This window comes from Hemiscyllium ocellatum, chromosome 21 (genome assembly GCF_020745735.1).
Source record: "Hemiscyllium ocellatum isolate sHemOce1 chromosome 21, sHemOce1.pat.X.cur, whole genome shotgun sequence".
Classification (NCBI taxonomy): domain Eukaryota; kingdom Metazoa; phylum Chordata; class Chondrichthyes; order Orectolobiformes; family Hemiscylliidae; genus Hemiscyllium; species Hemiscyllium ocellatum.
Genome location: NC_083421.1, coordinates 57,421,154 through 57,446,050, shown reverse-complemented (window position 1 = coordinate 57,446,050; position 24,897 = coordinate 57,421,154). Strand labels below are relative to the sequence as shown.

The 24,897-nt window shown below is 45.0% G+C and overlaps 1 protein-coding gene across 1 annotated transcript in view; it reads right to left on the bottom strand.

Moving 5' to 3' along the window:
* Positions 1–24,897, bottom strand: part of dnm1a (dynamin 1a) — a 217,303-nt gene that overhangs the window by 84,773 nt on the left and 107,633 nt on the right. The window contains exons 11-12 of the mRNA XM_060841532.1: positions 6,574–6,660; positions 906–976 (exon numbers count right to left, since the gene is read on the bottom strand). Of these exons, the coding sequence (XP_060697515.1) occupies positions 906–976; positions 6,574–6,660 (158 nt within the window). The remainder of the gene's footprint in view (positions 1–905; positions 977–6,573; positions 6,661–24,897) is intronic.

Here is a 24,897-nt window from a genome sequence, read left to right as displayed (position 1 = left end):
ACTGGGCAGCATAGTGGCTCAGTGGTTAGCACTGCTGCCTCACAGCACCAGGGACCCAGGTTCGATTCCAGCCTGATCTGTGTTGAGTTTGCACATTCTCCCTGTGTCTGCATGGATCTCCTCCCGCAATCCAAAGATGTGCAGGTCAGGTGAATCCGCCTTGCTAAATTGCCCGTAGTGTTGGGTGCATTAATCAGTGGGGGGTGGGTTACTCTTCTGAGGGTTGGTGTGGACTATTTGGGCCAAAGGGCCTGTTTCCACACAGCAGGGAATCTAATCTAATCAGATCCCCAACAGAGCAAGTCTCCCCTTTCCCGAAAAGTCATGATGCATGCACGGCTATGTTTCCTCCCGAATCCCTATCGGGAGTAGCCATTCCTTATGAGTAATCCTTGTTGGTGAGCTGGTTAACCATGTGAGTATCCCAGTTCAGTCCAAACACACATCGCTTCAAGTCCTGATACCAGCACCCGTGTGTGTGTGTGTGCACAATCATGCATGAACACGACAGGCAGGTGGTGAGATACAGAGCAAAGGCTTTAGTTGCACATTCCCACGCGTGTAGGCGATTGCCAGCAATGTGTGCGTGTTTCGAGTGAAATGCGACGCCCTCATGGTTAACCAACTCAGCGCCTCATTCATGAGGAACGGCCAGTTACTGGATGGTCTGGTGAGGATCCCTAGCCCACCATGAAATTACACAGACCAGTGACTGGCACTGCAGCCTGACCATGCGCCCAGCCCCATGCTATTGCTTAGGGTGGCACACAGAGGGTGACACTTTCCACTCATTTAACCAGTGAAAAACATTTGGCAAACAAGGAATTAACCACAGGATAAAGAGGACAGTCCTCCACACTACACAGTTAGCACTTTGGCAGGCTGTGGATAAAATATTCACTTACTTGGCAAATCCAATGAAATCCTCATGGTTTGTGTTCATGTAGGATAACTCAATGTCTATCAACAGCATGACCTGAAGGGAAGAAGGCACGGTCATTAAGCTCATAACTTGTCAATGCAGCATGAGACATGATGTGACCACTACAAGTGTGCAAGATCTGCACTTGTGAATAAACAACAATGGGCTTTAGTGAACCTTACTATGGCCAGAAGATGCTAAAGTATCTGCAGCTCTGGAGACTTACGCTCCAGCTCCAGGTGATCTGATATGCCATTGCCAGAGCTCCTTCCACACATGTTCAGCAATTATACTCGGATCAAGGCAGAATTCCCTTTATTTCGTAACCAGGAATGCTGGAACTGGAACAGGCTTCACAATATATCACTTTGCCCAAGCAGCCCTTTGAAACAAATTTGCCCAAAGCAATAACTACTTTGCTGCATTTCTAAACAAAATACATAGTGATTTGATTGGTCTCTGGTAGAATGCAGAATTTGCAGATATAATAGATTAAATAAATGTAATGAATTTATGCATTGATAGAACAAGAACAAGGAATTAAAACAGACGTAACTCTGAATTGTCAGATTTTTTAAAACTTGATTTTAAAACTCTAAATTTGTCAGGAGTCATCTTCAAAACAAACGTTTGAACTTGAAATGCCTAGAATGAATCTTCTAGGAGAAAGTGAGGACTGCAGATGCTGGAGATCAGTGCTGAAAGTGTGTTGCTGGAAAGGCGCAGCAGGTCAGGCAGCATCCAAGGAACAGGAGAGCCGACGAAGGGGCTCAGGCCTGAAACGTCGATTCTCCTGCTCCTTGGATGCTGCCTGACCTGCTGCGCTTTTCCAGCAACACACTTTCATGCCTAGAATGAAGTCAACCTTTTCCAACTATTGATTCTCCTGCTTAATAAAAGGGATCTCAATAATGTTTGCAACCATTAAAACCCATCCTTTGTACGTAACGCTATCTCTAACCATCAAGTCGCAATACCACCCAAACAGGAATATTTAAAGCAAGGTGATACTTTTCTAATAAAATGGTCATTTGAAAATGTAAAGTGTTTTATAATGACATAACTGTCCATCCGAACCATCTGAGATACCTTTGGTAGATTCACAATGAACAATGCTCCTTATTGTGTCAGTCTAGGTCACGGTTACCATATGAGGTAGGATACTCACACAAAGTCTTCAGCAGAAGTTACGCTCAATCTTGATGTACGGGAATGTTTATTATATAAAATAAAGAACAGCTAGAAATCTGAAAACAAAGCAGAAATTGCTGGAGAAACTCAGCAGGTCTGGCACTATCTGCAGACAGAGAAAACAAAGTTAACGTTCCAAGTCCAGTGACCTTTCACCAGAACGGTTCTGAGAGTCTAAAGACCACTGGTTGTAGATTTGGGCTGCAGGCCAGAAGGAGAAGAGAGGACGCGAGGAGAACCCTTTTTTACACAGAGGATAGTGGGGGGTCTAGAATTGGCTGCCTGAGTTGGTGGTGGAGGCAGAGTCTTGAAACTCTTCTTAGAAGTACCTGGGTCTGCACCTTATGTGCTGTCAAACTGCAGAGAGATGGGATTAGAAAGGGCGCCTGTGTCAGCATGGATAAGATGGGCCATATGCCCCCGTTTTGCTGTGTCATTTGTATGGGCCTATTTCCAGCATCGGGAGTCTTTTGCTTTTATTTGACTGATTAGCTCCTCTGAGGAACTGCTCTTTAAAGAAAGAAAATTGTATTTAGAGATATTCTGTTCATAGATATTATTATACATCTCTGGAGCAGGTGGGACAGGAATTTGGACCTAATGACTCAGAGGTATGGATACTGCCACTGCGCCAAAACAGCCCACAGAACAGCCAATTATTAACTTGTTAAAAACATTTTTAAACCAGTTATTTAAGTACTGATGGGTGGAATTTGACAATTAGATATTAATTGTCTTTATTTTATTAATTTACAGGGATAGAAGCATCATTTGTAGGTCAGCATTTATTGCTCGATCCTGAATTATCCAGGGGGCAGTTAAGAGTCAACCACATTGCTGTGGGACTGGAGTCACATGTAGGCCAGACCAGGTAAGGTAAGGCTGGCAGTTTCCTTCCCAAGCAGACATTAGTTAACCAGATGAACTTTTACCAACAATTGATTCATGGCCATCATGAGATCCTTAATTCCAAATATTGATTGAATTAAAATTCCACGACCTGCTGTAACGGGATTTGAACTCAGGTTCCCAGAGCGTTATCTGGGTCTCTGGATTAACGGTCAAGTGAGAATACCACTAGGCCGTCATCTCCACAACCAATCAGCTTTACTATTAGGACTGTGGCTGAGGGTGGCGGCCATGTTGGCTCATTGGAATTTTTGGGAGAAAGTGAGGACTGCAGAGGCTGGAGTACCAGATTCTGGTGCTGGAAAAACACAGCAGGCCAGGAGCAGGAGAATCAGCGTTTCGAGCATAAGCCCTTCTTTTTGAAGGGCTTATGCCCGAAACGTCGATTCTTCTGCTCCTCGGATGCTGTCTGACCTGCTGTGTTTTTCCAGCACATTTCTCATTGGAATTTTTGGCCAAGATCCCGCCTTGTCACATGATGTTGGTTGTTTCTGTCAGCTTCCACTGGGGCTGATCAACTCAGACACGAGGGTGACTCCTCAGAACGTTGTGGCCCTCTGGGAGGGAAGATGGAGTATTACATTTTTAACTGGAGAGCAACATGTGTCGACTTTTGTCGACTGCTACCTGAAAAGGTCAGGGAAAAGCAGAACTCTTACGAAGAAATTTAGACAAATATCTGCGGGGTGTGGGGAGGAATTATCCGCACCATATTCATTTCAGAAAGAAGCTTTTTAAGAAGGTGTGAGACTGTCAGAAGTCTGTATAATCAATTTTTTTTTTCACTGCTTCTTAAAACCTGCTTTGGTTTAAAAATAAGTTTTTTTTTCCATGGGTATGAGTACTTTTATACAACTCTGATAATTCCAAAAGTAAAAGGAACACACAGTACAAACAACAGAAAAAGACAGAGGAGGGTGGGAGTAGAACCAACTGGATAGATCTTGCAATGTGCTAGTAAAGCACAATGGGCTGAGTGGCTCCCACTGACGCTGCTTCATGCCACAATTCCATGATGTCAGTTTGTGTATATGCTTTCTGGTCTAGATTCTTGATGTCACGAGGAATTAAGGGCTACTGGAGAATGCGGGTAAGTGGAGTTGAAATGCTCATCAGCCATGATTGAATGGTGGAGTGGACTCGATGGGCCAAATGGCCTTACTTCCACTCCTATGTCTTATGATCTTATGGTCTTATGGTCTTTTTCTTTCTCCTGAAGAGATCAGTTCCTCCAATGCCCATAGAAATCCTGCAACCGCTGTTCAAAGGGCAGCATATGGTTTCTTTATTGCTGTGTTTTACGCCAAAACAATAACTTTGATGCACATAGACTTGACAAGAAGCTTCTCACACAAAGTTGGAAATGTATGAGAGTTCTCCAACAGGAAATATTCCACCCACAACCCAATTGGAAACACTAAAAGAATTATATTTATTTTTAAAATTCATTCACGAGGCATTGTCATCACTGGCCAGGTGAGTATTTGTTGACTATCCCATTACTACATTGAGGGCAGTTAAGAGTCAACCACATTGCTGTGGGTCTGGAGTCACATGTAGGCCAGACCAGGGAAGGACTGCAGATTTGCTTCCCTAAAGGAAGGATATTAGTGAGCCACATTTTATGACTTGATTTGCTATTGTCACAGGTACCTCAGTACAGTGAAAGGTTTTGTTTCGCGTGCAGTACAGTCAAATCATACCAAATGAAGATCATAGGGTGGCAAAACGGAACGAGGAAAACAAAGTTACAGCTGCAAAGGAGTTACACAAAAAGCAAAATCAACATTAGATTTGAAATTTGAGAGGTCCATTCAGCAGTCTGGTAACAGCGGGGGGAGAAGCTGTTCTTGAACTGTTGGTATGTGTATTTAAGCTTTTATATCCTGTACCTGACTCAAATGCTTTGAAGAGATGACAATTAACAGTGGTTACATGGTGACCATTAGGCTGGCTCTTCATTCCAGATTTTATTAGGCTCAACGTTCACCACCTACCCGAATACAACAGGAAGAGGGTTATGCTGTAACTATGCACAATGTTGGTTAGGTCACAGCTCAAGCATTATATGCAGTTCTGGTCTCCATACTATAGCAAGGATGCGATTGCACGAGAGAGGGTGCAGAAGGGATTGAGCAGGATGCCCCTGGGCTGGAGTGATTCAGCCACGAAGAGAGACCAGACAGGCTGGAGATATTTCCCTTCGCGTGGAGGAAGTTGGGGAGGATCTGATTGAGTTTGCAAAGTGCTGAGGAACATGGAGAGTAACAGGAAAAAAAAACCTTTCTTCGTTGTAGAGGGGTCACTAACCAGGGGCCACACTTTAAAGTGGGAGGTTTAGAGAAGAGTTGAGGGAAAAAAAACATTTCACCCAGAGGGTGGCGGGAATGTGGGACTCAGCGACTGAAGGAATGATAGAGACAGGAACACTGAAGATACTCAAGAAACCTTTAAATGAGCACAGTCGGTTCAGATGTAACGTGGTCATTCTGTTATCGTGCAATCTCGCAGTGTAAGAAAATCGCAAAATAGCCGCACCATTTAAACAAATGGGGCCAGCCGTGTGTTACTGTGTAGCCAGTAGAGATAAGGAAAATTCATGTTCTACAAATAACAGCCTAAATTCTACAATCGCGTTAAAGCCAGTTTGTGTTGAGGAAATACATGCTACACCAAAATCAACTGCACTTGAAACCTCATAGCATTAAAGATGACGGAGAAAGTGTTGGAAAATGCACTGAGAATAGATAGATGTTTTATCATTCGTTACTGAGACCTGAGCCCCAGTATCCTGGCCCATTAGGGCTTTTGCCCAAAACGTCGATTTTTCTGCTCCTTGGATGCTGCCTGACCTGCTGTGCTTTTCCAGCACCACTCTAATGTAGACCCCAATACAAAACAAAGGCAAGTGCTATGGACTAGGCCAGGCCACTCAAAACATTCTTAAGCAGGCAGCCCAGACCATAGCTTTGCAATTTGTTCGGTAAGTGTACAGTGAAAGTTACCCAGAGTAAGGTAGCGAGGTTGACTATCAGGTTTTAAAACAGACAAAAATGTATTCACAAAATTACAGAATGAAACACAAAGAACAGAACAAAGAATATCTACGGAACCCAGTCTATCCAAACTAGACTTAATTATGCTGTTCCTAAGGTGCACCACAGTCCCAGTACACAAACCCCAAAAACATAGTGTAAAACCGAAACAGAGTCTTACAGGTCAAAGCTAGAAGAGCAGAAGGAGAAAGAGTTTAGCAGCCTTTCTTTATGCAGTCCACTGCTGAACTGATTCTCACTTAACATCAGTTTTCAGGACTCCCCACTGCCCTTTCATTATAAAGGTCACTTCTAAAACATGACCACTTTGGCCTGAAGTCTCATCTGCTTACACAGACAAAAAAGGCCTTCAAAATTCTTTTTCATCTCTGTACCAAACTAGCCATCTCAGAGCCGGGAGCTGATTTACGACCCCTCTGAAGAAAAACCAAGGACATCGTATCCTTGAGAAAAGGTTTATGGCACAAGCCACTCTGGCCATTCCCGATTCCATACCTGTTCTTTAGTCCTGCCCTCACGATCACGGATATGAGTGGTCACAATTCGGTCCATTTCCTCCCGTAAGTGCGGATACTGGCCCAACTGTAAGAAAGAACCGGGCAGAGAAGTGGAAAACAGGCCATACCATCTGCTCCCCCCCCCCTAGCAATGTACAGCATCTAACACGGAGCTCACTGCAACACAGTACAGCAGCAAACTGACCAGGATAATCAGTCAGTCTAGACTCTGCTGACGGCATTGGGATTACAGCAAAGTGGAAGTTAAACACCACCCTTATCAAATTCAACAGCTTTTTGACTAAAATCAAATTGAGAAACTAAATAGGGATTGCTTCAATTCAAAATTTCTGTACAACAAAGTCAATTCCATGGATGGACACATTAAAAACGTGCAGACTGCGTAAATGCTATTGTCCCCACATTGCCAATTTGCTGGAGCTTTCTAAGTACAGAAAGTGGCCAGGGCACAGTCACAGTGCCACAAGGCAGCTGGCAATGAGCCAACTTGCACCAATCACATTGGGAGGGGGCCAGGGACACCTCCAAGTTTGGAGGGGCTAAAAAAGAGGGTCTTCCTCCTGTCTGACCACCTCTCTGGCTGCACAGGGGCAGGGATAGGGATTAGGATAAACCGTCCATTCAGAATCTTCGCAGGAGATGAGTCACACGGAGCTTCGGAGAATGGACGATAAGGAAAGAAAAAACAAAATGGAAGTTGAAATCTGTTTGAAGAGGATCTGGAATGTTCATACTCCATTTTCCAAATGAGCCTGTAGCAGCCCTGAAGTCAGTATAACCGTGAATTTGAACCAAACTCGAATTCCTTTGCATATTATGCAGCAATTGTATCTTTGCTAATGCAGTACTGTAGAGCAACATGAGCTCCAAGTGTTTTCCATTGGTTGCAATCCCATAACAGACACACACAATACCAACATGCAAGCAGACAGCCATGCAAGCCAAAGAGAATAACACTCGGGGAATATTTAGGAGTGGAACAGGTTAGTATACAAGGTGGATAAATGACAACAAATAGGCGATTGAGATACATTTTAAAAAGGCAATGTTGGCCTTCCAAGTAATATTAACTTGGGCCTTGAGTAATAATTAAAATGTGCTTCCCAAACATCCCCCCTCTTTTTGGAATTCAATGGATTGAGTAAGATTGCGGAATTAAATAGTTTCCCTCTGTTGACTCCACTGTCTGTTCGGAGGAACAGGTGTGGAGGTGAGGTATGGGCAGGCAAGTCGCAAAGCTGGGCTCCCCTACACTGCTCTTTGCTGACAATTGCCGGCTTTCTCTTTACACCGGTCCCATCTCTTACTTAACGCCAATTGTCTTTGGTTTCCTCCAGCCCTCCTCACCACCCTTCCTTCAGGTGCAACAGCAGAGTTGGGGAGGACAGCTAACAGGCCGTCACACTCACCCATTTAATAAAAAAAAATCACCCTGATTCAAGGTACAGGACAGATAAGAAATTCTGCCTGAGCCCGACATTCTACAAAGGAATGAAACAAGATCAAATCATCTGGAACATCTCATTCTTAGTCAGGAATTAGTATGAGGCAATCAGTCCCATCCCATTCACTTCAAAATCCATGCCTGGCATTTTGGCTCCCCAATAAGGTCATCCAAAACAATTGGGACTATGTGGCTCAGTTGGCTGGACACAGCTTGTAACACCAACAATACAGGTTCAAATCCCACACCCAGCTGAAGGACTCGACTTCTCAATCTCTCCTCCCACCTGACTCTTGGCTTAAACCACCACTAAATTCTCTCTAACGAGAGAATTGTATGTTTTACTTTTGTTCCAAAGGTGGATGCTGTCAAGGGAGGGACCAAACTGAGACCTTTTGTAATGAGGAGAGTGTTCCAGAATAGGTTTGCTCGATGGTTTTGATCCACCTGTCCACAGTCCACGTACTCAATTCATACCAACTTCAAATGTAACCGTCCCACTTCCCTTTCTTACCAGGATGTACCTATTAATAAAGCGAGGGATGAACTGCCTGGGATTAGGCGAACCACCAACACTTAGCAAAGCAATTACTGCAATCCTAAAATTGCTGGATGAAGCTGAACGAGAAATTAAAAATAATGAGGGAACATCATTTGACAATCCCTTGCTGACACTTTAATGGCATCATTAGAACATCTGAAACAAAAAGGGTTAACAATGTCAACGAAAAGAGGGAGATATTAGGAAGTCATCTTGCCATACCTCCCATAATAACATCCAGCTTTCAATTCTTTCATTAAGGGTAGGGATGCGTTAGTATTTTCATATGATCCCACATTAAAATATGGAAGCTTTTAAGTGGATTGTTTCCAAACTGGCAGGGAAATGCAAACTTATTTTTTTTAAAAGATCTGTCAAGAGCCTCGCTGTCATAGTAAAAGGCTGTTATTTACTTTGTCCAAGTTTGGCCTCATTCTGGGTGTCAACAGGAAATAGCAGAAATACACAGGAAGCTGAGAGAGAGAGGAATAGTGCGTCTGTTTTAGCTGAGGTCCAGTTGGTCATGCTCTTGTTCCCCCATCTGGAGCAAAAGGTTAAACTGAGGCTGACCCTCCAGCACAGGCCTGAGGGAGTGCTGCAGTGTTGGAGACACTGTCTTTCAGGTGACTGAGATCCCCCCCTCCCCCATGACCATGACCTTGACAAAGGATCCCTTGGGAGTGGGTTTCTGCTAAATATTTTCGGCTCAAACAACGTCTCCAAAAAACTAGACAAGATCCGATCACTCCAGTCTTATCAGGGATTGCAATGCACAAAATGGCTACCCTCTTTCCCTGCATGTAATACTGACCACACTTTGCAAACACTTCGCTGGGACATGACAAAAAATGCTTATACAAATACATGTTCTTTCACAGAAAACTAACTTTTCAAAAAATGCAATCTTCCGTGGGACGTGCGGATCTCTGGCCAGACCCATAATTGTTGGCCATCCCTAACTGCCCTTGAACTGAGTGGCTTGGTAGGTCATTTCAGGGGGCAATTACTGAGGTTCTCTGGACCAGGAGTCACATGTAGACCAGATCTGATAAGAATTTAGGGATTTTCTTCCCTAAAAGGCAAGCTTTTAATTGTCACAGAATAATAGTTCCCTGATTGGGGCTGTTAATCTGGTCCAATCAGGGAGTCCTGGCTGACAGATATAAATAGGAGTGTCTACGTTAGAGCCCGGGTGTCTCTGGAGAAGGAGCACGCGGTGTCCACCAACACCCTGGAGTTGTTCAGGGAGAGGTGGGCGCCGCAGGGAGTGGAGTGCATCATTTCCCCCTCCAACGCTATTTTGATTTAGTCCCTGCCCTCCCCTTCACTGTTTTGATCACACAGCATTGCCCTTTGATGTGAAGGGCACTGCTCGTCACAGGCCACTCGGGTGTTTTCCTACTTTTCCTGGTGGTGGAAATTGAATAAAGATTTGTACACCTTGTCTCTCACTGTGTCTCACACCTGCACACACACACCATGGGTGCTGGGGATAAAAATAATAAGCACTACCGCAGAAAAAAAGAAAAAAGAAAAAGAAAAAAAAACAGAAGTGAGATGTGAAGGGCACTGCTCGTAAAAAAAAAATAAAATAAATAGGAGTGTCTACGTTAGGGCCCGGGTGTCTCTGGAGAAGGAGCACGCGGTGTCCACCAACACCCTGGAGTTGTTCAGGGAGAGGTGGGCGCCGCAGGGAGTGGAGTGCATCATTTCCCCTCCAACGCTATTTTGATTTAGTCCCTGCCCTCCCCTTCACTGTTTTTGATCACACAGCTTTGCCCTTTGATGTGAAGGGCACTGCTTGTTACCTGCCACTCGGGTGTTTTCCTATTTTTCCTGGTGGTGGAAATTAAATAAAGATTTGTGCACTTTGTGTCTCTCACTGTGTCTCACACCTGCTCACACACACCATGGGTGCTGGGGAAAATAAGCACTACCGCAGTTAGGCGGTAGTGTGGGGGTTAATTTAATAAAAAAGATAAAAAAAATAAATTGGAAAAAAAAGAACAGAAGTGTCTAAAAAAAATAAATAAATAGGAGTGTCTACGTTAGAGCCCGGGTATCTCTGGAAAAGGAGCACGCGGTGTCCACCAACACCCTGGAGCTGTTCAGAGAGAGGTGGGCGCCGCAGGGAGTGGAGTGCATCATTTCCCCCTCCAACGCTATTTTGATTTAGTCCCTGCCCTCCCCTTCACTGTTTTGATCACACAGCATTGCCCTTTGATGTGAAGGGCACTGCTCGTCACAGGCCACTCGGGTGTTTTCCTACTTTTCCTGGTGGTGGAGATTGAATAAAGATTTGTGCACTTTGTGTCTCTCACTGTGTCTCACACCTGCTCACACACACCATGGGTGCTGGGGATAAAAATAATAAGCACTACCGCAGTTAGGCGGTAGTGTGGGGGAAATAATTTTTAAAAAAAGAAAAAATAAATAAATAGGAGTGTCTCACGCAGCATTAAAAAAAAGAAAAAGAAAAAATAAAATAAATAGGAGTGTCTACATTAGAGCCCGGGTATCTCTGGAAAAGGAGCACGCAGTGTCCACCAACACCCTGGAGTTGTTCAGGGAGAGTTAGGCAGCGCAGGGAGTGGAGTGTATTATTTCTCCCTCCAACTATATTTTGATTTAATTCCTGCCCTCCCCTTCACTGTTTGATCATGCAGCATTGCCCTTTGATGTGAAGGGCACTGCTTGTCACTGGCCAGCCGGGTGTTTTTCTATCTTCCTGGTGGTGGAAATTGAATAAAGATTCGTGCACTTTGTATCTCTCACTGTGTCTCACACCTGCACACACACACCATGGGTGCTGGGGAAAAATAAGCGCTACCGCAGGGAAAAAAAAACATGTGATTTACCCTTCGATGTGAGGGGCACTGCTTGTCAAGACAGAAAAATAAATAAATAAATAGGAGCGTTTACGTTAGAGCCCGGGTGCCTCTGGAAAAGGAGCACACGGTGTCCACCAACGCCCTAGAGTTGTTCAGGGAGAGGTGGGCGCCGCAGGGAGTGGAGTGTATTATTTCTCCCTCCAACTCTATTTTGATTTAATCCCTGCCCTCTCCTTCACTGTTTTGATCACACAGCATTGCCCTTTGATGAGAAGGGCACTGCTTGTCACTGGCCACTCGGGTGTTTCCTTTCTTCCTGGTGGTGGAAATTTGAATAAAGGTTTGTGCACCTTGTGTCTTTCGCTGTGTCTCGCACCTGCACACACACAACATGGGTGCTGGGGATAAATCTAAGCACTACCGCAGTTAGGCGGTAGTGTGGGGGTTTTAAAATAAAGAAAAAATAAATAAATAGGAGTGTTAGAGGTTCTGTTCATTCTAGGATCTGGCTCTGAGGAAACTGGGTCAGTGTCCTGTACTATGCATACGTAAATAAAGGGTGACTTGGTAATGGGATACCAGCCTCTCTGAAGTTAATTCAGAATGACGAGCAATGGTTTATGTTCATCATTACTGAGACTCGGGCTCAGTCTGCAATACAGAGTGACACTATCAGCACAGGTTCAACTTCTGCTCTGGCTGAGGTGATCCTCAGGTTAAACAACACCACCTTTTATTCCTCTCTAATGAGCAATCAGCCCTATGGTCTGGTAAGACTACAGTGACTTTACCTTTTACTTCCTGAGACCAGCCTTCAATCCCAGACTTTTTAATCAACTGAGTTTGAATTTCACCGGCTGGTATTGTAGGATTCCAACCTGTGTCCCCAGGACATTAACCTGAGCTGCTAGATGAGCTATCCAGTGACATAACCACCAGGCCATCTTACAGAAAGCATTAACAGGACAGACACGTAAATTATGAAGAAGCAATAGGGGAGCTCCAGAAATCAAACCAATGGTTGTTTGTGATATGAGGGTGAACACTTGGTTCATATAACACTTGTTACTGTCATGATAACCAGCTTGAAATCAATCATAAACCAGTCATATTAGAGCAGGGAAATGTGTTGCAGTTCATAACTTTAACATCAGCAACAGGTTACTGCAGGATTTTGCAAGGAGGTCAGAAGTCACATGCTGTGCTAAATTGTCCATAGTATTCAGGGTAAATGTAGGGGAATGGGTCTGGGGTAGGTTACTCTTTGGAGGGTCAGTGTGGACTTGTTCAGCCAAAGGGCCTGTTTCCATACTGTAGGGAATCTAATCTAATCTAATCACGACACCAGCTTATAGTCCAACAGGTTGTATTTTCACCTGAAGGAGGAGCAGTGCTCCAAAAGCTTGTGATTTCAAATAAACTCTTTGGACTATAACCTGGTGTAGTGTGACTTCTGACTTTGTCCACCCTCGTCCGACACCAGCATCTCCCACAGTCCCAAGATGTATAGGTCAGGGTGAATTGGCCATGCTAAATTGCCCATAGTGTTAGGTGCATTAGTCAGAGGGAAATGGGTCTGGGTGGGTTACTCTTTGGAGGGTCGGTGTGGACTTGCTGGACCGAAGGGCCTGTTTCCATACTGTAGGGAATCTAATCTAATCTTTCACAAGGAGGGTTCACCACTCTGCAGTCTAGCCCATGCCATTCTTTAGGTTGTGTTCAGTCTGTGTAGAGATTGTCTTGCACTGACCATGTCCACCATTTATGAAGTTAAGAATCACACAGCATCAGGTTATAGACCAACTGGTTTATTTGGAAGCACTAGTGTTCAAAGTGGTGCTCCTGCGTCAGGTAGCTAGATCCAAAAGCTAGTGCCTCCAAATAAACCCTTTGGACTATAACCTGGTGATGTGTGATTTTTAACTTTGTCCACCCCAGTCCAACACCAGCTCCCTTTGTGGAGAAGAGACAGGCCAGAGTGCTCACCCCTTTCCATTTCAGCGGCTGATAGATTGCTGTGGCTTTGTCTTCACGTTTACCAACCTTCAATGGCTTTCTTATTAACCTGGTACAAGTTCGAGGGGTGTCCCTGTTCCCCAACGCCCATCTTCAATGTTACGTTTTAATGTCTAATGTCTACTGATTGTAATGAGTTCTGCCAGATGGATCTCAGGGAATCTGAGTTCCCTGACTGGGGCTGGTTCAATCAGGGAGCCCTAGCTGTCAGATAAGAACAGGAGTGTCAGAGGTTCTGTTCACTCTGAGAGCTGGCTCTGAGGGAGCTGGATCAGTGTCAAGGACTCTCCCCCTGTAAATAAAGGGTGACTTGGTGATGGGACACCGAACTCTGTGGAATTATTTCAGTGGCGGAGAAAAAAAGCACACTCCTAGAGAAATTCACTGGCAACAGTTGGGGTAAACATTTCTGACATCATGCCGTTACTTGGGAAACGTGATGCATTCGATCATACTGTTGAAGGCCGGGCCCAGTATGTGGAAAGACTGTGTTATTCTTTTTCAGGCAAATGACACTGGGGCAGATGAAATGCAACAAGCAATTCTCCTTACAGTTTGTGGACTGATGTTTGATAAGATTTGGAGCTCAGGTTGATGATATTTACGTAAGTTAGCTCACTGAGCTGGAAGGTTTGTTTTCAGATGTTTCATCACCATACTAGGTAATATCATCAGTAAGCGTCTCCGGTGAAGTGCTGGTGATATGGTGATATGTCCCACCTCTGTACTTATAGGTCTTGGTTTCTTAAGGTGGGTATGTTCTTTTTTTCAAGGGAAGTTAGACAGGATCTAAATCAATGTGCTTATTGGTGGAGTTCTGATTAGAATGCCATGCCTCTGAGAATTCTCGTGTGTCTTTGTTTCACCTGTTCTAGGATGTGTGTGTTGTCCCAGTCAAAATGGTGCCCTTCTTTGTCTGTATGTATCAAAACTATTGATGGTGAGTCATGTCTTTTGGTGTCCAATTGGTGTTCATATATCCTGGTGGTAATCAAAGGTGCCCTAGCTCCCAGGTCTGTACCGGAGCTTAGGTCTTTCCTTGGGCTGGTGAATTCTTATGGAAATGTTCATACATAACCCAGCCTCCATCCTGGCACCTTGGCATCAACTCCAAACAGGGATCAGCCTTAGAAATGGGCACATAGCCAAGACATAGCTTTCAGGGAAGTGAAGAAACAGCTAGCATATTCTAAGGTATGAGCACACTATGATCCCAAGTGAGATCTGGTATTGACAAGCAATGCCTCCCCATTGGCACAGGGTAGCATTAGATCATTGGTGTAAAAAGTGAGGTCTGCAGATGCTGGAGATCAGAGCTGAAAATGTGTTGCTGGTTAAAGCACAGCAGGTTAGGCAGCATCCAAGGAACAGGAAATTCAATGTTTCGGGCCAGAGCCATTCCTGATGAAGGGCTCTGGCCCGAAACGTCGAATTTCCTGTTCCTTGGATGCTGCCTAACCTGCTGTGCTTTAACCAGCAACACATTTTCAGCTTAGATCATTGGTGGCCCAATGAGGATCGCCCAATAGCATATGCATCCAAGATTTTGACTAATGTAGAGCATACAAATGCTCATATTGAGTAGGAATGATTGGAGGTTATATTTAGAGTCAGGAAGTTCCACCAATACCTTTACAGATGTAAATTTGTAATAATAACAGGCCACAAACTCCTAATAGGTCTACTTAAAGAGGACGAGGCAGTGCCCCCTATAGCGTCAGGCTGAATTCTGCAGTGGGCTGTAATTCTAAATTCATATAATTACAGGTTGGGACACCGTCTGGGAGTCCAAGTAGCAAATGTGGGTGCATTGAGCCGTCTCCCGCTGGCAGATACACCATCAGTGGTACTGCCACTGGAAGAGTCCGTAATGGTTTCAAATTTTCTACACACAGATACAGATACAGCTGACTATCAGACGTTTGGTGCAGAGAGATCATGTCCTGGCAAAACTGAAACAGCTGGTGGTGAAGACGGAAACCAAAGAGCCGTCACATGCAGAAGTGAAGCCTTTTTGGGACTGGAGAGCCCAGATCACAGTAGAGGACGGCATATTATTATGGGGAGCAAGAGTGATTATCCTGAGCAAAGTTCGCTGCCAGGTACTGACTAAACTCCACCAGGGCCATCCAGGGGCTTCCAAAATGAAAATGAAGATGTTGGTGAGAAGTTACGTCTGGTGGCCAGTATTGGATGCAGACGTAGCTGTGTTGGTGGGGCAGCACCCAGAGTGCCACTAAGGACAAGAATTACCACCAATGGCTCCCCACATTCGTGGGAGTGGCCGGGTAAACCCGATACTTGGTTACAAGTCCTTTCATGGACTCGATGTTCTTAGTCATTGTGGACACCTACTCAAAGTGGCTGGATGTGCAGAGTTCATTGGTCAAACACAGGGGCAATGACAGAAAAACTGTCACATCTTTTGCAAAACATGGCCTCCCGGAAACGTCAGTCACAGATAACGGGCCACAGATTACCAGCAGGGATTTTGAGTATTTCCTAAAGTCAAATGGTATTTGTTGTATAAGGACAGCTCCATACCATCCATCATCCAATGGCCTGGCAGAAAGAGCAGTACAAATTTTGGCAGGAGGCTTAAAAAACAGCCTACAGCTTCACTGGATACCAAATTGTCCCGGTTCCTGTTGGATTATAGGACCAGCCCTCACGCAACTATAGGGATAGTACCAGCAGAGTTGCTAATGGGGAGAAGACTCTGCGCCAAGTTAAATCTGACCTTCCTGGATCTGGGGTGAGGGTGGAACAGCATCAGGAAAGCCAACGTTGGACACAAGACTCTGCCAAGCAAGCAAGACAGTTTACTTCAAAGGATGACATTTGGTGCAGGAACCATGGTAAGAGGCATGGTCAATGCCGGGTCAGGTCCAGTGGCGTAGGAAGTTTGGGTTGGTGTGACGGTCCTGTCCAAACACGTGGACTAAATTAAAGCTGCAAACACACAAAACGGTGCGGGAGCAACATGTGCTCGGCTCCTCGACAGCCTTTCCAACTGTTCAGGAACACATGGGCTCTCCCTTTCCATCAGCATTGAAGATACATCAGAATCGGAGATGGACACAGTGGATGTGTCTCTGCCACCTGAAAAAGATAAATTTCTTCCGGGACACTCCAGGGGCAAGAGATAAGATACTGTGTGTTACATTCCTGAAGAAGGGCTCATGCCCGAAACGTCGATTCTCCTGTTCCTTGGATGCTGCCTGACCTGCTGCGCTTTTCCAGCAATACATTTTCAGCTACTGTGTGTTACACACCAACCATAGCAGACACAGAGCTGGAGAAATCTGACCCAGTGCTAAACTGCCCCAGGGGGAGCTACAACAAAAAATAAAGCCTATGTCCTCACACTCAGAGCAGGAGGGCTGCAGTGATTGTATCGAGGTGGACCTCATAGAATATGAGTTCCCTGACTGAGGCTGTTAACCTGGTCCAATCAGGGAGCCTTGGCTGACAGAGAGAAATTGGAATGTCAGGGGTTCTGCTCACTCTGAGGGAGTTGGATCAGTGTCAAGGATTCTCCAGGTGGACATAAAGGGCGACTTGGTGTCAGGATACCAGCCGCTGTGGAATTATTTCAGAACGAACTATTTATCCACTTGTGCACTCTTCCTGGATTTATCTCTCTGTTCAACCAGCCAAAACAAATGCTTCTCCAATTCCCAATCCTACACCTCACATGTCTGCTCAGGCAACTGCTAAATTTGACATAAACCAATTCTCAAAAATTCCTGTCAAATTACTAACATTTCTCCAAAATTAACACCTAAACACTGTCCCTCAAATAAATAACGGGATTCAAACAGGTGGCTGTTTTTGACACAGCCCCTGATAGGCCAAAGGACCTTTTGCTGTGGTATAGGTGTCTATGACTCTGTCACACTAACTCAGTTACACCCCTTTTCTTTAGGGTGGCACGGTGGCACAGTGGTTAGCACTGCTGCCTCACAGCGCCAGAGACCCGGGTTCAATTCCCACCTCAGGCAACTGTCTGTGGGGAGTTTGCACATTCTCCCCGTGTCTGCGTGGGTTTCCTCCGGGTGCTCCGGTTTCCTCCCACAGTCACAAAGATGTGCAGCTTAGGTGAATTGGCCATGCTAAGTTGCCCGTAATGTTAGGTGTAGGGGAATGGGTCTGGTTGGGTTGCTCTTCGGAGGGTCAGTGTGGACTTGTTGGGCCGAAGGACCTGTTTCCACACTGTAAGTAATCTAATCTAAAAAAAACCTAATCTTGATGCTGGTTACTCACATTACTATGATTTTGCGAATAGGAGTAAAATAAAGAGATCTATATTTTTAAAGATTAGCAACGACTATACCCTCCTTATTCACGGGTAGAACCAGCTCCTCCGCTGTTCCAACCGCTCAGTACAACTTTCACATGTAACACCTTCCCCACTTTGATCACTTCAATCGAACATTGAATCTTCCGAAAATGCTCACAATGAGATTTTGTTCTGAAATGGGCAGTATATAGAATCCAACTTTTCCTGCTAATTAAGGCCTTTCGGTACCAACCAAAGAGCAGGACACAGTTCCATCCCAGATGGAGCATCATGGCTTCCCATTAGATAGAAGTTGTGAACTAACTTGATCCTTAAAGTTTCTTTCAAGAAATCCCCACAGCTTCTTCTCAACATGGCTAGGACAAAACTGTAAATTAACATAGTCCTGACACCTGAGCAATTGTATTTTTGCATTCAATGCTAATGGTCAGACACGAGTAATCTCGTAGTGAGTAATTCACCTCCTGACTCCCCAAAGTCTGCCCACCATCGACAAGACGCATGTCAAGAGCTTGATCAATTACCCCCCCACTTGTCTGGATGGGGGCAGCTCCAACAATACTCAAGAAGCTTGACACCATCCAGGACAAAACTTGATTGCAACCACATCCATAAACATCCACTCCCTCCACTACAGCAGAAGTGTGTACTATCGACAAGATGCACTGCGGAAATTCACCAAAGATTTTAGGCAGTACTTTGCAAACCCACAAATGTTACCATCTAGATGGACAAGGGCAGCAGATACATGGGAACACTAACCCCTGCAAGTTACCTTCCAATTCACACACCATCCTGCCTTGGAAATATGTTGCCATTCCTTCAGTATCGCTGGGTCAAAATCCTGAAATTCCCTCCATAATGGCACTGTGGGTCAACACACAGTAAATTGACTGCATCAGCTCACACCCACCTTCTCAAGAGGCAACGAGAGACAGGCAATAAATACTGACCCAGCCAGCAACACCCACATCCAATGAAAGTATTCCAAAAAAAGGCATGAATTTACTCAACTCTCAACTGAAGAGAATATTATAGTTTGAAATAGTGATGCCAATGATCCATGCCAGGATCGAACATCTACGTCATAATTAAGAACAGATTGGTCAATGTTGTGTTGACAAATCATGCAGTCCGAGGATGAGAGACTTATTTGGCAAACCCATTAACAATGGTAAGTGAAGTTCTAAAGAAGGCCAATATTTCCTTTCCAAAGTCACACCAGTCTTTTGCTGAGGAAAGAGGCAGGAATATGAGTGATGAGACTTCAGCTGGTCTGAGCGCAGTACTGAACAAAACAACACCAGGGAGGCAGTTAATCTAGAGGGTAAAGCTATAGCTCAAGGATAACCAAACAAAAGCCCTGGCTAATGCCCTGCCTGGACTGGAGTGCTTTCTCATAAGCTGTCAGCTTTGAGGCCACACTGATAACCTCCTGAATGCCATGAATGGACCTCATGCTTTCCACCAGAGCACAATGATGTATCGAATCCAGTCAGATCGAGCAACGCACAGACAGCAGAAGGAGATCATTCAACCCCTATAAACCTTTCCCCCAGTCAGTTAGAGAACGACAAATCCCCATCATAACTCCATCACCTCACCTTGGTTCTGTGTCCCTTAATAGTTTCACCCAACAAAAACACCCACTTCTAGTTGACCCTCAACAGCGTTTTGAGGATAAGTAAGTTCCACGTTTCGAACACCCCTTTGTGCAAGGAACTGCTCCTGACGATCACCCTTTCAAAACTCTACTCCAGTTTTACGTTGGTCAACCTGCTCAACACTGTTAGTCCATTCCTTTGGAAGAAGTAGGACTTGAATGTGGGCCCCTGGCCCAGAGGTAGGGACACTACCACTGCATTATGACACCCCAAAATTCCATTGAAATTTGAGATCCCCTTGGCGGAATCTGATCCCATGCTCCTAGAGGATTAGCTGGGCCTATCTGAATGATTAGTCCAGGAACATTATCACTGTACTACCATCTCCCACCTAACAACAATTTGATGGTTATAATTAATTGTAGGTTTGATTTTCACCACTGGAGGGCGTCTCAGTAGTTAGCACTGCTGCCTGACAGTGCCAAGGACGCGGGTTCGATTCCACCCTCAGGTGACTGTCTGTGTGAGTTTGCACATTCTCCCCTTGACTGCGCTGGTTTCCCCCTGTAGTCCAAAGATATGCAGGTTAGGCAGATTGACCATGGGAAATGCAGGGTTATGGGTAGGGGGTTTGGGTCCAGGTGGAAGGATCGGTGTGGACTCGATGGAATGAATGGCCTGCTTCCACATTGTTGGGATTTTATGAGGAAATTGCTTCTCTCGATTGACCCTATCAAATCGTTTATTTGACTTATTAGACAGTTCAGCCCTTTGCTCTTTACTAGTATAGGGAATACACAGTTTTTGGATCTTACAATTTAACTAGTTCAAGGTATTCCAAGATTATTGGGGTCAGCTAGCTCAGTTGGCTGGATGGCTGGTTTGTGATGCTGAGGGTTTAATTCCCACACTGACAGAGTTTACCTTAAAACTCCCACGTTCTCTACCTCACCCCTACCTGATACGTTGTGACCCTCAGGTTAAACCACCACCAATCATCTCTCTCTCTCTATCTCTGTCTCTCTCTCTCTCTCTCTCTCTCTCTCTCTCCACCGAGAAAGTGGTCCTCTGGGCCTACTGCTAATCCAGCCACGAGATTGCCAATAGCAAGGTGAACAAATGCTCTGTTTGGAAAACAAGACCTCCCCAGAGAAAAATAAATTGTTATGGTTCTGTTCGCCGAGCTGGAAGTTTTTGCTGCAAACGTTTCGTTCCCTGGCTAGGGAACATCATCAGTGCTATTTATAAATACCGGAAGAAACATCAAAGCAGCGCTTCACAGGAGGCTCCAATAGCACTGATGATGTTCCCTAGCCAGGGAACGAAACGTTTGCAGCAAAAACTTCCAGCTCGGCGAACAGAACCACAACAACGGACACCCGAGCTACAAATCTTCAACCAGACTTTAGAAAAATAAATTTTAAAAGAAATGTAGTTAATTCCAATTATGGTGACATTTCTGGCAGTTTTGTCTACCCCAGCACCATGCACAGAATACCTCAAGCAGACACCTGGTGAAGCCATAGCAGTGTAGGGCAGTGTCAATGTCCACATGTCAATGGGAGGTGACAGACTGAGAGGGGGTCAAAGGCAAGGGCTCAACATTGAGGGTAGTCCACAGTTCTTTTGATCAATTAGGAGGAGCTTTCCTCCCTCTAACCCAAGTTATTAAAAGTGGTCCAACCCATCTTGTGCCATCCAAAATGGACGACTGGGGTGATCAGAACATTCCAAGTTATGACTGTTTTTTCTGTCTGGGAAGTGATCCCACAAATGACATGCTCTTAAACGTTTTGGGGCTGTTTTACTTTTGTTTAGCGGGTCCCTGATTGGGTGACTTCAGTCAGGCTTCAAGGCCCTAAACAACATGGGCCTCACAAGCCCTAAGTAATCCCTCCAAATGAAGCAATCTGAGTCTAATAAGAACAACCTTTATTCAACACTGAAAATGACTCCTAATCTTCACAGTCAAAAACAATGCACATCCCAACCAATTTAACAGTCTGAATTCAAGTAATCGGGCCTTCCTAAATTACACCCACTTCAGTCACGTACAGGGGAGTAACTGTATTGAATCTGACACCCAGATGCCTTTGACAGGGTGTTAAGATCTACTGTCACAATTCTACAGTGTTTTCTGATTCTATTGATGTTTTAAACACATTAAAAATGTGGAATGAAAACAATAAACCCAAACAGAAAGGCTGAGACCTTCCTGGACTCAAAGGAATAGTCATTTGGCAGTGGTCTGAACAGCCCGCACCCAAGGTGACTGTAACATGCCTATGGCTGATTCATTCATTCTCTATGGGGGGGGGGGTACAGAAAACCAGGCACACTCCACAAGACTGATAAATGTCATGAAGATTTTCAAATTTCACTCCAACTAAAACAAAATAACACAGTCAGCCAACTGGCCACCATAGAATCTGAGTTCTGTAACTGGGGCTGTCAATCTGGTCCAATCAGGGAGCCTTGGTGAACACAAAACGTCAGAGATATTGAACCCCTGAATGCCTGACTCAATGAGAGGCAGTGCTATTGTCAAAGGCTAAGCATTTGTAAATGAAGGGTGATTGGTGCTGGGGTGTCAGCCTCTGAAAAGTTATTTCACTGCTTCATAAAGATTTTGGGGGCGAAATATCTGACATATTGTGCCACTGTCGACAGAAACCGAGGTGCAACGTGTAAAATATTCATCGAATGGCTAGGAGCAGCACACGCTCAAGTAGATTTCTGCTTTAAATCTTTTCAGGGAATGTGGGTCACACTAGCGTTTATTGCTCACAGGGCATGTTGTTGGGGTCTGGAATCACGTGTAGGCCAGACTGGGTAAGGATAGTAGCTTCCTCCTCTGAGGAGGCAGTGGTGACGCTGATGGGTTTATACAATTGAGAGTGCTTACTGAGTCAACACTGGGCTAACTTTTTGAACCCAGATTTTTATTGATTTCAAAACTCACCATTTCCCATGGTGATTTGAACTAACAACCCCAGAGAATTAGCCTGGCATCTCTGGGCCTGTACATTACCATTTTGCCACCATCTCCCGTTAGGAAAAGTTGGTTATAAAATAGAATAGTTAAAGACCTGTTTGTCTACCTTTCATCTCAATACTGTACACTACCCAAAGATGTGAATGTGACGCTGGAAAAGCACAGCAGGTCAGGCAGCATCCGAGGAGCAGGAGAATCGCCGTTTCGGGCGTAACCCTTTCATCAGGAATGAGCAGGAGAATTGATGTTTCGGGCATAAGCCTTTCATCAGGAATGGTGAAGGGTTTAAGCCCAAAACATCGATTCTCCTGCTCCTCGGACACTGCCTGACACACTGTGCTTTTCCAGCACCACACACCCTCGACTCTGATCTCCAGCATCTGCAGTCCTCACTTTCTCCCACAAAAGGTGCGAAGGCCATTTAGTACAGAGAAATGATCCTCAGCAAAACTCACAACCTCTCCAGGAGTGAAATGAAGATGAAGAGTTATCAAGAAGCTTCACCCTAGAAACTGCTGACAAGACGGAGATCGCAGCCCTGGACCAAACCCCTTTGTTAGAGTGCATTGGAAAACAAACAGCAAATAACATTGAAAGGGGGGGGGAGAAGAGTCAGCCAACAGTCCTGGAAAGTTTAATGTTGCGTGTCTCTGTAGGTTTGGAAATGAGAGAGATTCAGACCAGCCCAGTGTCTGTCCACGGGAATACAGCTGACTCACATAGGCTAAATAAACAAGACCCAAGTCCAATCCTACAACTGGCATCCTTCTGAGGAGTGAAATCTGAAGCTCACACACAACAGGAAATCTTAGTCAGCATTGCCTTAGAATAAAAAAGGCACCATTTTAATTTTGGAGTTAAATAAATTAATGGAGCAAAGGCAGGGTTCATAGAGAAGGATTTGACCTTTTACCTTTTCGGTACACTTTCTGATGGTGCCGGTGAGTTCGCTCACCACCATATCTACGCACTTCAAACATGGCTCCTTCAGCTTTTGGATCTGCTTTTTCACTATAGCCTCAAAAGCAAGGTCAGGGGTGAAGAGCCCAGTTCTGCATTGCATCGTGGGAGGAAAATGACAACAAGGAGGGCGAGGAGAGAAGGTGAGGGGCAGCAGGGTGTCGGGGGATGAAAACACGGGGAGAGGACATAAAGCAAAAGGAAAAGTAAGACCTCGGTTACCTACAAAGGCTTTCAAACCAGGAGAGGGGATGAGGGGGACGGAATGGGATGGTTGGGGGCGGAGGAGAGGAGCAGGCTTTAACAAACAAGTACTCAACATATCGTCAAGTCAGGAGGTTCCATTTCAAATCAGCTTCCGTTCAGAATTGGAGACCAGGTTGAAGGTTTGCTGGCTCAGCTTGTGCCTAAACCTTTTGTCAAAAACCACGTGAAGTGATTTGTATTGTCTCCCGATGAGTACAGGAACTTTGGCTGCAAATTGGCATCGATTTGTGCTCATGGTCAACGCCCCCAACTATTTCTCCAGTGAGACCAATCTGGAGATCAGAGTGAAGAATTAAGTGACCATCATTCGTAGGAGCAGGCATGCCAGGGTCATGGCTAGGTCATACCACACCACCCTTAAGGTAGGCAGGCACTGGTACCAATGGTGTTCACTTCACCTTCTCTACATCAGAAAGGAAAGAAAGCTTCCATTTGATAACACAGCCAGCCATTCCCTCTCCTGGATCATGTGCCTCTGGTAGTCCAGTGAGATTTCTGGGTCACTGTCTTGCTACTGGATTTTGAGGGTAGCAGGGCTCTATTATTAAAGCTCTTTGGCATCATTGCTGTAGGTCTTTGCAGGTTACTCCTTAACCAAGCTCTCGATCACCAGCCCCGGCACCTTCTTGCTTGGCATGCTTGAACCTTATGTTTGACAATGTTCCCGAGAAAGGGGAGGGAGGATATACTGTGATAACTAACCACAGCCTGCTCTGCATATGCAGAGAGGAAATGGCAATGTCAGAACCCTGGCAGTGAAGGGTTATCTGGATGAGTAATGATACTAACTGAGTAATCATAGCCCCTTTGAGGTGGAGAATATCAGGGAGGCAGTGATTCCAGCACAGAAGGCGAAGGAGAGTCAGAGCTGACAGAGTGTGTAAGTATAAAGTGTTTCCACGGCAGCAGATTCACTAACCATGCCACACAGATTAACATCCATTGGCAAAATAACAGGAGGGCGGTGGGAAGAAGAGTTTACTCAGCCAGCTGGCTTAGTCTGGGAGGCATTAACTGAAAAGGATAAGGGAAACAGGAGGAGAAACTGGGAAGTGGAATTAATTGAATTGTTTTTCTAACAGAGTCAGAACAAGCCAAATTCAGCATGAAGAGGTGAGGCACCGTACAAATGATCCAATTTTCAATGATGCTCACATAATTTCATCACTAAAGTCCAGTCAATGCTTTTCTTAAGAAAACATGTTTTTGGACATTCATTCTCATGTGATAAGGATACCAGCGCGGTGACTCAGTGGTTAGCACCACTGCCTCATGGCGCCAGGCACCCAGGTTCGATTCCACCCTCTGATGACTGTCTGTCTGGAGCTTGCACAGTCTCC